Source organism: Leopardus geoffroyi, chromosome D4 (assembly GCF_018350155.1).
Source record: "Leopardus geoffroyi isolate Oge1 chromosome D4, O.geoffroyi_Oge1_pat1.0, whole genome shotgun sequence".
Lineage (NCBI taxonomy): Eukaryota > Metazoa > Chordata > Mammalia > Carnivora > Felidae > Leopardus > Leopardus geoffroyi.
Window position 1 is genome coordinate 93,878,810 of NC_059342.1, and position 13,557 is coordinate 93,892,366.

At 61.2% G+C, this 13,557-nt stretch overlaps 1 protein-coding gene across 5 annotated transcripts in view; it reads right to left on the reverse strand.

Annotated features, from left to right (window-relative positions):
• The window catches only part of EXD3 (exonuclease 3'-5' domain containing 3), an 81,417-nt gene that overhangs the window by 49,040 nt on the left and 18,820 nt on the right, over nt 1–13,557 (reverse strand). For 4 of the 5 annotated variants that reach the window (XM_045470090.1, XM_045470089.1, XM_045470087.1 and 1 more), the window contains 2 exons: nt 13,237–13,352; nt 3,547–3,611 (listed from right to left, as the gene is read on the reverse strand). In XM_045470090.1, coding sequence (XP_045326046.1) covers nt 3,547–3,611; nt 13,237–13,339 — 168 coding nt within the window. In that variant the 5' untranslated portion in view covers nt 13,340–13,352. Of the gene's footprint in view, nt 1–767; nt 1,668–3,546; nt 3,612–13,236; nt 13,353–13,557 lie in introns of those variants that run through there. The other variant, XM_045470091.1, reaches the window with a different exon arrangement.

Genomic DNA, 13,557 nt, shown 5'->3' on the forward strand with positions numbered 1-13,557 from the left:
GAGCCTGTTTCCGATTCTGTGTCTCCCTCTCTCTCTGCCCCTCCCCTGTTCATGCTCTGTCTCTCTCTGTCTCAAAAATAAATAAACGTTTAAAAAATTAAAAAAAAAAAAAAAAAAAAAAAGAAAAGAAAAGTGCCTGGGAGCACTGTGGAGGTGACACTCACCTGCCCAGGTACCAAGCCCCACCGGGGGCTACAGGCCTCATTTATGCTGTGTCACCAGTGAGGGCCCAGGCACCTCCTTGCTGCACTCTGGCATCTCCCCTGGAGAGAGGAGGACTTCTGGAAGCCCCCAGTGACCTCCCCAGGGTTCTGCTGATCAAACTTGGTCCACAGACTCCTCCACTGCCAGTGACTAAGCAACAGTGGAGGGGAAGTCACCAAGGAGGCACAGACCCCCTCTGCTGTTGGCCCCACGGCCCTTCCCACGCTTCTGCCCTGAGAGCATCTCAGGGCCAGGCTGGGCCAGAACCCTCTCCTTGCAAGGCATCTCTTATGTCTGGAGCTCCGAGAGTCACCCACGTTGTCTGTGCGTGCCTTCTCCCACACATGTGCCTCTGCTGTGCTCAGACAGCACCCAGCAGCCCACAGGTCAAGGGGCCCACCCACAGAGCAGTGGGCAGCAGGCAGGGTGCAGAACTGGGGCATGGGCCACAGCCCTGGCATCCACAGTGTGGACTATGCTTCCCCAGGACACTTAGAACAAACACCCACTTGGTTTGAATGTAACTTTAAGACCACAGTACTTGAGCCATCTGACTTGCTTACCAAAAATGAAATGCAGACTTTCCCCTCAAGCGTTTGGGTGAACTCAGGAAGCCAGGCAAGTCTCTCTCTGCAGACGCCCAGGAAAGGAGAGGCGTCTGTGGGAAAGGAGGCCTCTGAGGGCCCAGGGCTGTGCGGTCAGCACCCTCCACGGGGTGCCACAGGGAAAGGGTGGGCCAATCCCAGGTCGGTGGGCTGCCCGGGCTCCAGGAGTCCCAGGAAGCCCCTCCAACACATGGGCCTCCACGTCACAAGGACCCGCATTGGTGACACCCGGCAGGAGCTGGCAGGAAAAAACACCATCGCTCTTTAACTACTTTGCAGACATACTTGGGCCTTCGCCACCAGGGGAAGAAGCTTCAGTAAGATGAGCCCACGTGAAACCCCACAAAGCACACAGGGAACAGTCACCGTGAATGACGGCCACAACACGACAGTGAAAGGTCTGAGAACAGGGACAGGAGGACACCCCCCAGGCTGGGGTCTGAGAGCCCTTCCCGCCCCTCCGGCCCCTGTGGCCTCCAGGGTGCCCCTCAGGCACTAGGTCCAGCACCCATGGGCCATCTGCCGCCCCTCGTCCTAGAGGATCTAAGCGTAGGCCCCAAGGCCCTGCTCCCATGCTGGTCCCTCCTTGGCCTGGGTCCCGGGTCTCCTTCCCTCCTGCCCCCTGACCGCTGCCACCCAGCAGGGGCCTGTGCCCCGTCGTCACCGGCTTCTGTGCCCACATGCTCCTGGGGCTGGAGCGGCGCCAGAGCCCCTATGGACCTGTTCAAACAGGCAGGGCTGCCCGAGAACTTGAGTTTCTCACAAGCTCCCAGGTGCCTGCTGCCTGGGGGCCCTGCTCCAAGGAGTACCGTCCTTCCAGTTTGCTCACCCCTCCTGTGCTGGCCATCTCTCCTGCCGTCCCAACTCAGGGGGCTCTGAGGGCATCCCAACCCCACTGTCCGTCCCCCGCCCCAGGCCCCAGTCCACACCAGCCTGCCCCCTTCCTCTTTGTGCCACACACCCTCACACGGTTCTCCAAGCCCAACCCCCAGTTTCCCTGTGCTGTTTTGTCGGGGACTCTGAAACTTCCCTGTGGTCAGCCAGGGGACAGCACGTGTCCCTCCAGCCAGGGGCTTTGGGAGCCGACGCAGTTCCCTGGCACATGCACAGCAGGCCTCGCTGGCACCAAAAATGAAAATTCGCGGACGTGACCCTTCACAGACAGAAACGAGTAACAAAAGGTAAAACACACACCTGTATTTGCTTGGAAATAAGTAACCTGCTGGCCGAATGAGACAACATGATGAAAATCAGAAAACAGGGAAGAGGGACAACGGGTTTCTTCACCTCAAAACTCGTGACCAAGGGTACTTGGAGGGAAACGCACCGCTGTGGGCGAGCGCCTGGGAAAGGAGGACCGGAGAGTAAGGACGGCGCCCGACAAGCGGTGGTGCCCAGCGGCACCAGCCACGCCCACACGCTGGCCACAGCGAAGACGCCAAAAGCGGAGCCCCGGGGGCAGCGCTACAGCTCGAGCTGGGGGCTCGCACCGCCCCCCTCGGAAAGCCTGGCCAGCAGCCACGATGACACAGAAGAAACGGAAGCTTCCTGGGGAAATAAACCAGAAGCAAAACTCTGAACAGGCCTGGGTCCCCCGCCTCCCCGACCCCACCCCCAAGACCCCCCGGGGAGGACTGTGCACTCTTCCCTCTCCCAGACTCTGGACGAACAAGTAATTCCTGTCTTCCGCCAGCTGCTCCAGGGACAGGAACGAAGGAACACCTTGTATGAGGTTAGTTCACCAGAAACAGACAGAGACAAAAGCTCACAAACGCCACAGTGACCGGGGGGAGACGCGTCCCAGACACGCGGGGGCGACTTGAGTTAGAGAATCTGTTCACCAGACAGCACGGTCATGTTGCTTCAGTCTTGATCCCGAAGCCACCGTTACAAAATTGAAGAGAGCTTTTGACTTGCAGAAAACTTCGGATTCGTCCAGCTTGAACTGGCTGCTCGAAGCCTAAGCACCTGGCTCGGGAGTGGAGGAGCCCAGGCCTGTCCCCCGACACAGACATACGTGGTGGCCCCAGGAGTCTGGCTGACCCATTAGCCAGGGACAGGTCCTCCCGGCATCACCAAGCAAGCTGCGGGCCCGAGGAGCACCCTAACCCTGGACAGCTCACAGACACGGTTCCCGCACGAGCCTGCGGCCCCTTCCTGCAGCACGCCTGCTCTGGACACCTGCCCCCGTGGGCCTGGCCCTCCTTGGGCGGCAGGAGGCAAGGCCGACATTAGACTCGGGCCTCATCCCTCCAGCCTTCACAGCAGTGACTTCTGTGTCCTCCCTGGGAACTAGGGCGACTTCACTCTTTTGCTGCCCCAGGGGAGCCAAGTACAGGGCCCGGGGCCCGAGGGTCAGGCAGTCCCGCTCCAGGGACAAAGCTACCCTCCAGGCACAGACCACCACCAAGCAGCCTCCTTGCCAAGCCCACCGCCTCCTGCTGGACGACAGGCTGTCCCTGGGAGAGGAGGCCATGGGCGAGGCCAGTGTGAACCAGTGAGTACCCGGGCCCCACCCGGCACACAGGTGGTCATGGCCCACTGGGTCCCCTGTGCTGTGCGGAAGCTGAATGGTGGCCGCAGGCCCTTCCCTCCTGCTCTGAGCCTCGGGGGTCTGTGTCTACCAGTGTCTAGTGGGTGTCACCCCAAGCCCCAGCCCCCACGTGTCTGCTGGAACATCCGGACAGGGCGGCCCACTGAGGCCCGTGGAGGGCCCGCAACCCCCATGCTCACTCACCTGCCGCAGCTCTCGCGTGGACCACAGTTTCTGCAGGGCCTGCCGGAACAGGAGTGGGTCCTGGCCTGGGCAGACGAGACAAGGGCTATGCAGAGTCCACCAACACCCCCCCCAACCTTTGATCAACGCCTGGGGGCTTCCCGCAGATGCCAGCCCGTGCCCGTGGACTCCGGCCAGAGCTCCCCACTGCCCTTCCCTGTGACGCCAGCCTGGCCATCCTGCAGTGCTCACTGGGATGGGCTTCTGCCCACAGCTTGGGGCAGCCCAGGCCTCATGTTTCAGCAATGGTGGGCTGCAGGTCTCAGACTGACCACACTGTGTGCGCGGGGAAGGGGCATCGGACCCCAGGGCCAAGCCCACAGCACTAACCATCAGGGCATGCCTGGTGGGCCACCGCGCCCCCACCCCTCCATGCCATGTCACAGCCCACGCCTGTCCACTGCCCACCAAGTGTGGCCCCCAGCCCCTGCTGAGACCCTAAAGTGGTCCCGGCCTCTGCCTCCCCTGGCTGCTCCCCAAAGCCTCCCTACCCACAGCCCTGGCCCTCTCTTGCTTGCCCAAGTCTCCAGCCCCACTGCAGGACTGCTGGCCGGGGCAGGGATCCCACTGGGACCCTAGGCCCCGGGGAAGTTGGGGTTACCCTCATGCTGGAAAAGGGACTGTGCCCTCAGACCAGGTTTGAGGTCAAGGCCTGGGAAGGTGGCTGCCGCCTGCTCTCCACTTTGGGAGAGAAAGCGGCCTCTGAGTCACCCACAGCCACCAGCGCCCCCTGGCTGCCTCTGGAGGGCCCGCCCCACCTCTGCGGCTACCTGCCCTGGGCCTCAGGGCAGGGCCACCCTGCTCAGCCCTTCCTGGCTCCCCACGGCCTCACCACACGAGGCCGCGGAAACCCCTTTTCTCTGTGCAAAAGCTCTGCTGCCGACACCCAGTTGCCACTGACCCTGGCCTCCCCAGCCCCGCCAGAACCTTGCAGAGCACAGGGCCCAGAGGGGGCGCCTCATTCTTTCCTCAAGGACCATCAAGGCCATGTGGCTCAGAGGTGGGGGGAGGGGGTGTCACTAACAGATTCCATAGGTCAAATCAGGGGGCTCAAGAGCATGGGTGGCTCACCCGCAAATCTACTCAAGAATCAAAGAGATAAGAGCAACCCACCGGGCTCCTGCAGAAGACCAGACGTGGAAGGAAAGGCGGGGACACCTGAGCCCAGCCCTGGAGGGCTGCCCACCCGAGCACACAGACGCAGGGACCGGACAAGGCAACAGTGGTTAGACTCAGGGCACAGCACGGGAGGAGGGATACGCTGGGCGCACTCCAGAAAGCGAGGCTGATCGACCCATGGAGGGTCCGCCACTGTGGCTCGTTAATGGGACACGGGGAAACATTTCGTGAAAAAGCATTTCAGAAGAGTAAATTCTATTCACGATTTAGGAAACAACTCTGCAACTAGACCACAGGCAACCTCATGACCCAGAAAAAAAGATGTTTATAAACAAAACCCCTCCGCAAACATAGAACTTAATGCTGAAAGCTGAAAGCTGAAAGCAGGCCCCCAGCGACAGGGCCAACAGGAGGGCACCCACTGCCCATTCAGCACGGCCTGCAGGCCCCTGCTGGCTCAGCACGACACGAAGGAACAGTTGACGGCACAGAATTTGGAAAGGAAACAATAAAGGCAACACTACTCTGACAAACTCTGGTCTGTCCACAAGCGGAATACGACTCAGCGCTAGAAGAAATGAGCGGTCAAGCGAGAGAGGACACGGAGGGCCCTCAAACGCACACTCCTGAGCGGAGGAGGCCGTGTGAACAGGCCACACGCGGCAGGATCCCAGCCCCGCGACATTCGGGAAGAGGCACGGCCATGCAGGCAGTGACGCGACGCCGCGGGAGGCCGTCACAGTGGACGCGCGTCACCACGCACATGTCCCGGCCCACAGAGCACCGCCGCCAGGAGGGCCCGAGTGCCCACGGGGGCTCTGGGCGATGGCGGCGTGTCAGTAGGGTTCATGAGGGCACCACACTGGCCGGGACGCGAGAGGCTGTGTGGGGCAGGGATATGGGAAATCTCTGTAACCTCCTGGATTTTGCTGTAACCCTAAAACTGCTCTAGAAAAAATAAACTCTTTAAAAGTTAAAACAAAACAACAACAAGAAAAGACACTACTGCTCACTGAAAACATAATTTTGTGGAGAGCCCTGAAGAATCTGAAGAGGTTCCTCAGTGGACACGTTTCTGCACGGACCCTCACCACCAGGCCAACAGTAAAGTCCACTGTAAGCCAGCAAGTGGAGATGGGCGTCAGAAACAGTGGGGGCGCCTGGGGGGCTCAGTCAGTTGGGAGACCGACTTCGGCTCGGGTCATGATCTCGGGGTTTGTGAGTTTGAGCCCCACGGGGGGCTCTGTGCTGACAGCTTGGAGCCTGGACCCTGCTTCCGATTCTGTGCCTCCCTCTCTCTCTGCCCCAACCCACTCACATTCTGTCTCTCTCTCAAAAATAAATAAACATTAAAAAAAAAAAAAAAGAAAAGAAATTTCAAATAAAGGTGCGCCTGGGTGGCTCAGTCAGTTAAGCTCGGTTAAGTCCGACTTCGGCTCAGGTCATGATCTCGGGGTTTGTGGGTTCGAGCCCCGCGTCGGGCTCTGTGCTGACAGCTCGGAGCCTGGAGCCTGTTTCAGATTCTGTGTCTCCCCCTCTCCCTACCCCTCCCCTGCTCACACTCTGTGTCTCTCTCTCAATAATAAATAAACGTTAAAAAAAAAAAAGAAAAAGTGACAATGGCACAAAAAAATTCACATTTCTTTGGATAACTCTAACAAACGAAATTCATGCAAAAAAGCCATAAAGCATTGAGAGTAAAATTAAAAGACCTATTGAAGAAGGGCCATCCCACACAATGGACAATGTGAAGTTGTCACCTGTCCCACAATTAACCATTCTGCTCCAGCCCAAACAGTGGGCTGGGTGTGTGTGTGTGTGTGTGTGTGTGTGTGTGTGTGTGTCCACCTGTCTTAACCATCCACCCAAATCACAGCGAGACAGGACTCCAACCCCACCCAGCCCCAAGCAGCACCCTAGCTGAGGTAGCCGAGCGGCACTGGCCCAGAGAGGGCAGGTGTGGACCAGTGTAAAGACCTCAAGTCAGAGCCGGGCACACACGGGACCCGATGTGTGACCACAGTGGCCCCAGGAACTGGGTAACCCTATTGAGAGGACCCTGGGGCATCTCCTGGCCTCACACCTACAGAAAATCCATCCCCCAGTTGTAGATCTGAACGTGAAAGATAAATAGGGCCTCTGGGAGAACATCTTGAAGACCTTGGGCCGGAGAGGTCTCCCAAAGAAGTCAATCACATAAAAGATTCCCACTGATCAGAAGGACCCTGCAGGAACTGGAAGACGGCTCTCCTGTCCGGCCTGGTCCCGCCCTCACCGGGGGCTGTCTAAGGGCACAGCCCTGCTCCAAGCTGCTTTCCCAGCACCTAAGACCTGGGCCCCACTGGGAGCTATGCCCTGGACATGCCCCCCGACTCAGCCCACACAGCTAGACCCTGCACACGGGCTGAGAGGCTACCATCGGTTCCTCCCAGGAAGGGAGCACATTTGACCATGCTCACGGCTGTGGTCTGGGCCTTGATGGGTGCTCCACAGTGACCTCGGTGCCAGGGACAGGCGTGCACGGCCTCCAGCTCAGAGTGGCCTCAGGGAGACCTCTGGAGGGGACCTGAGGCTGGTCTGGGTGGGGTGAGGCATGGCAAGGGCGTGGCCTGGGTGGGCACGGAGTTATGGGCAAGATGCAGGCAGGGGGTCAGGGAGGTCCCCTAGGCTGAGGGGGGGCTCCCAGGCTGATGCCCATCCAAAGACACAGAAAGGGAGGACTTGGGAGGTGTCTGTCTAAAGGGTTAGATAAGCAAGCTCAGTACCACTCTGCAGAACCCAGGGAGGGGCCTGTGTCCCCACTGCCCTGGCCTAGGGATTTAGGTAGGAGGCTGGGGCCTAGGAGGGCACGTGGGGCCTGGTGCCGAGGGGCCTCTGCCCACAGCCTGCCATGACCTCCACCTCCCCACCCCAGGCCTGGATCCGGGACCCGAGACAGATGGCCTCCGGCCTATACCTGGCCCCTGACCCCATCCCAGGACCAGGCAGGCGGGGGCAGGTGGGGGGCTGTATGCAGGGAAGACACTGAAAAGTACCTCAATCCCCAGAGCCAGACCTTCACCCCTGCACCCTAGGCTGCTTCTCCCCGCCAGGCACGTGGGCCTCACTGGCTGTCCTGGCCACAGCCCTCCCACACACATGCCTGGGGGCCACAAGGCAGCCAGGGGCTCGGGCAGAGGCACGGGGATGGCCCACCTTCTGCCCTGCCCCCTCCCATCCCGCTTCCCCGGTGCCCACTGGACACCAAGAGCTGCCGGCTACCTCCACTCGTGAGGTGGCCGACAGGAGGAAGAGGGATGCAGGGACAGGGACAGACAGGACAGACAGATGCCGCTTCATCTGAAATGCCACTGAGTCTAAGCTACCTCAGTGGCCTTCGCTTTAAGAAACAGACGCATTCCGGGGCGCCTGGGTGGTGCAGTCGGTTAAGCGTCCGACTTCAGCCAGGTCACGATCTCGCGGTCCGTGAGTTCGAGCCCCGCGTCGGGCTCTGGGCTGATGGCTCAGAGCCTGGAGCCTGTTTCCGATTCTGTGTCTCCCTCTCTCTCTGCCCCTCCCCTGTTCATGCTCTGTCTCTCTCTGTCCCAAAAATAAACGTTGAAAAAAAAAAAAGAAACAGACGCATTCCAGAAAACGTGTTCAGCTGCCATGCCAACTGCCAGGAAGACCCCTACTATTTTCCATCGCGAAGCTGGTGTTAAGGAATCAAATAAATAAAGTGGGTGCTTTTTATCGCTGGAGTCGGGGAGATGAAGTTCAGAAACCACAGCTGGGCGTGCCTGAGCTGGGCGGCGGTCTCCGTGAAGCCACCTCTCCTCGGACACTCGGTCCTGACCTGGATACACAGCTGCGCTCGGGTCAGGGTCTGCAGAGCTCCAGTGCCCACCACGCCAAGCCCAGGCCACCCCGACCACACCTGCCCTCTCTTCAGGTGGCCTGGAAGCCATCGGGTCATCGCGGTGTGCACCCCCGCCCCCAGGACGGCTGTCCTGACCCCGTCGGCCCTGAGAAAGGGCCACAGCATCAGGCCCCGTCACCTCTGCAGACCTAGAAGCACCTCACAAAGGCCTGTCTCTGGGAGGCCAGCCCGTCCCCTCACTGCCCACCACACCACCTGGTGCAGGTGCCGGCCCCCTCTGCGGCAATGTCCACGTGAGCGCTGGCGGCAGGCGACATCCCACCTCCCAGCACGGGGGCTCACGGTTCCTCTGCAAAGCTGGGGACTGCCACTCTCTCCAGTGCACCTGTCTGCCCCTCTCGGTCCCTGGTCCCAGGTTCCACGCTCGTCTGGGATGTGATGGTGGGCCCAGCCCCTCCCGAGCGGGCACCGCGAGGGCAGGCGCCAGGCCAAGAGAAAGGGCGTTCCTCAAAGCTCCCAAATCCACACCTCCTGCCCGGCAGTCCCTCGGAGGCCCCCAGTGGCACCCAAACCCCGTGGGCAGGGTGAGCTCTCCGGTGGGGGCCGTCCCCATCTGGGAAGTGGGGCGAGAAGGCCTTGTTATCTTGCCCCCTCCGACAAGCCGCGGGCCCCCAAGACAGACCTCGCCTGTCCTCAGCACAGGGCCCCTAAGCGCGAGGCTGGCGAACAGCCGTGGAAGTCAGGACGAGCCAGGGCGTCCACACAGACGCAGGCTCTCGCTGTCTGCGACAAGACCACACAGCTTATGGGTCCACTCAGGTGAGCGTGTGATCCACACACAGAAACTACCAGACTTCGAGGGCACATTAGAGAATCTGCTGGAAGAAAAGATCCTACTAACAACAGGGATTTAAAATGACGGCACAGCAACTTGTAAAAACAACGTGGAACTGGGCGCCTGGGTGGCTCCTGAGTTAAACATCTGACTCTTGGTTTCAGCTCAGGTCATGACCTCAGGGTTCCTGCGTCGGAGCTCCACGTCGGGCTCTGCGCTGACGGTGCGGAGCCTGCTTGGGATTTTCTCTCTGCCCTTTCCCTGCTCTCTCTCTCTTTCTCTCTCTCAATATAAATAACATTAAAAAAAAAAAAAAAAAAAAACTGCGGAAAATCAATTTTTCAAAAAGCACATCTAAGAAGAAAAGACAGCTAGGAAGGCAAACCCTGTCCTTGAGGGGCGTTCCCTTTTTTATGGCTGCGTAGAAATTTACCCTAAACCGGTCATTTCTTACACTCACAGATCCCACAGGCCAGGAATGCTGGCACTGGGCTCTCAGAGAAAGGTCATTTTGATTTCGTCTGAATGGGGGGTGCTGTGTCTGATCTGGGAGGGGCTGTATCTGATCCGGGGGTGGGGCTGTGTCTGATCCGGGGGGAGGCTGTGTCTGATGGGGGGGGCTGTGTCTGATCCAGGGGGTGCTGTGTCTGACCTAGGGGGTGCTGTGTCTGATCCGGGGGGAGGCTGTGTCTGATCCAGGGGGGGCTGGGTCTGATCTGGGGGGAGGCTGTATCTAATCCGGTGGGGGGGTGCTGTGTCTGACCTAGGGAGTGCTGTGTCTGATCTGAGGGGGGTTGTGTCTGATCCGGGGGGTGCTGTGTCTGACCTGGGGGTGCTGTGTCTGACCTGGGGGTGCTGTGTCTGATCTGGGGGCAGGGCTGTGTCTGATCTGGGGAGGGGGGCTGTGTCTGATCCAGGGGGTGCTGTGTCTGACCTAGGGGGTGCTGTGTCTGATCTGGGGGGAGGCTGTCTGATCCGGGGGAGGGGGTTATGTCTGATCAGGGGGGCTGTGTCTGATCTAGGGGGTGCTGTGTCTGACCTGGGGGTGCTGTGTCTGACCTAGGGGGTGCTGTGTCTGATCCGGGGGGAGGCTGTGTCTGATCCAGGGGGGGCTGGGTCTGATCTGGGGGGAGGCTGTATCTAATCCGGTGGGGGGGTGCTGTGTCTGATCCAGGGGGTGCTGTGTCTGACCTAGGGGGTGCTGTGTCTGATCTGGGGGGAGGCTGTCTGATTGGGGGGGGCTATGTCTGATCAGGGGGGCTGTGTCTGATCCAGGGGGTGCTGTGTCTGATCCGGGGGGGCTGGGTCTGATCTGGGGGGAGGCTGTATCTAATCCGGTGGGGGGGTGCTGTGTCTGATCCGGGGGGTGCTGTGTCTGACCTAGGGGGTGCTGTGTCTGATCTGGGGGGAGGCTGTCTGATCCGGGGGGGGGGGGGGGTTATGTCTGATCAGGGGGGCTGTGTCTGATCCAGGGGGTGCTGTGTCTGACCTGGGGGTGCTGTGTCTGATCCGGGGGGAGGCTGTGTCTGATCCAGGGGGGGCTGGGTCTGATCTGGGGGGAGGCTGTATCTAATCTGGTGGGGGGGTGCTGTGTCTGACCTAGGGAGTGCTGTGTCTGATCTGAGGGGGGTTGTGTCTGATCCGGGGGGTGCTGTGTCTGACCTAGGGGGTGCTGTGTCTGATCTGGGGGGAGGCTGTCTGATCCGGGGGGGGGGTTATGTCTGATCAGGGGGGCTGTGTCTGATCTAGGGGGTGCTGTGTCTGACCTGGGGGTGCTGTGTCTGATCTGGGGGCAGGGCTGTGTCTGATCTGGGGAGGGGGGCTGTGTCTGATCCAGGGGGTGCTGTGTCTGACCTAGGGGGTGCTGTGTCTGATCTGGGGGGAGGCTGTCTGATCCGGGGGGGGGGGTTATGTCTGATCAGGGGGGCTGTGTCTGATCTAGGGGGTGCTGTGTCTGACCTGGGGGTGCTGTGTCTGATCCGGGGGGAGGCTGTGTCTGATCCAGGGGGGGCTGGGTCTGATCTGGGGGGAGGCTGTATCTAATCCGGTGGGGGGGGTGCTGTGTCTGATCCGGGGGGTGCTGTGTCTGACCTAGGGGGTGCTGTGTCTGATCTGGGGGGAGGCTGTCTGATCCGGGGGGGGGGTTATGTCTGATCAGGGGGGCTGTGTCTGATCCAGGGGGTGCTGTGTCTGACCTGGGGGTGCTGTGTCTGATCCGGGGGCGGGGCTGTGTCTGATCCGGGGAGGGGGGCTGTGTCTGATCCAGGGGGTGCTGTGTCTGATCTGGGGGGAGGCTGTCTGATCGGGGGGGGCTATGTCTGATCAGGGGGGCTGTGTCTGATCCAGGGGGTGCTGTGTCTGATCCAGGGGGGGCTGGGTCTGATCTGGGGGGAGGCTGTATCTAATCCGGTGGGGGGGGTGCTGTGTCTGATCCGGGGGGTGCTGTGTCTGACCTAGGGGGTGCTGTGTCTGATCTGGGGGGAGGCTGTCTGATCCGGGGGGGGGTTATGTCTGATCAGGGGGGCTGTGTCTGATCAAGGGGGTGCTGTGTCTGATCCGGGGGGAGGCTGTGTCTGATCCGGGGGCGGGGCTGTGTCTGATCCGGGGAGGGGGGCTGTGTCTGATCCAGGGGGGCTGTCTGTTCGCAGGGTGGCCTGTCCCTCTGCTAGCTCCAGTAGACCAAGGGTGAGGCCTGCAAGACCCCGGATGGCAGGCGCTGCTCTGCATATCCTCAGACTGAGGCCCAGGTGTGATGGCCGGGCCCCACATCAGTGCAGGCCCCACCCTACATGCGCCCCAAGGGGATGGGCAGACACAGGAGGGCCTGACACACCACCCTGGGTGAGGCCCTGAGAGAAGGAGGGGCCGGAAGATTCCCTGCCCCAGGCCCCAGGTCTCTGTCTCCCCCCAGACCCTGGGTCCCTATCCCACCAGGACCTGGGTCCTCGCTCCTGTCTCTGGTTGGCTCAATGGGCAGAGGTGACCCCCAAACTGATGACCCAGTTTGGAGGCTGCCGTGGGGAACATCTGGAGACCATGGCTGCCCCGAACAAAAGAGGCAAGCCGGACTCTCAGGGTGGAAATGAGAAAACAGCTCTTTGCTGACCACATCCAGGGCCACCAAGCCGAAGATGCCTCCCTTCCCCACGGAGGAGCCTCCGGGACCAAATAGGCCCCTCATCTCCGGTCAGGACCCGGGGCCAATGCCCTGCACCGTCTTCTTCCGCCCCTGGGCGCAGGGCAGGAATACCCCACGGGGTTTGGGGCTCCTGTGCTTGCAGCCTGGCCCGGGCCCCTGCTTTTCAGACACATCCCGGTCCCCTCCCCGCTCCTTCTTGGCAAGACGGATCAGACGCCCATGTGTGGAGCCCAGAGACTGTGCGTGTCGAGCCAGGACTCAGAGAGACAGCCGTCCTTCCCAAGTGCCCCCACACACGCCTGAGTGTCTGTCCAGTCCCGCAGTCCTCCTGGCAGCCCGCAAGCAGGTGGCCAGCAGGCAGCCCGCCCTGGGACAACCAGGCCACGTGGCTTATCCTCGAGAGCCAGTGGCGCCCTTCCCAGCGCAAAGAGAGGCGCCTACCCGCAGCCCTCGACACAGGACGGCGGCGCTGCCGTGCTGTGTCGCCTGCACGCTCGCACCCACTCCCGGGGCGGCCTCGCGCAAGGCCACAGCACGGGATGCCTTCCCCCGGGGCGCCTACCTGGTGCACACACGTACCCCATACCCGGACAGACCTCCCCCGCCACACCCGCTGCACGCGCACCCCGCACGCGCACCCACGCCTGGCCCTGCCAAATGCAGCCAGCCGGACTCAGGGCCGTAGGCGCGCAGACTCACCTGTGCAACGGCGCTCGCTGCCAGTGGAGTGGCCAGCGGGGTCTGTGTCTCCAGCGGCGGGGTCGCCGGCAGCGGGGTCGCCAGGAGGGTCTGCCGGGTCCATCCTCAAGGCGGCGCTGGGGAAGAAAGCGGGCAGCTTGAGGAGTGAGGAATCGGCGGAGAGAGACAAGTAGAACCACACACCAAGGGCCCGCCTCTGTGGTCAAGGTGCGGGGACCCAGGCGCCCTCGGCTCCACCCGCCAGCTGGCCTCAGAGACGGGCTCGCCACGAGGACCCGGGAGCCAGCCCACCCAGGCACACGCACCGCTAAATGACGCCGC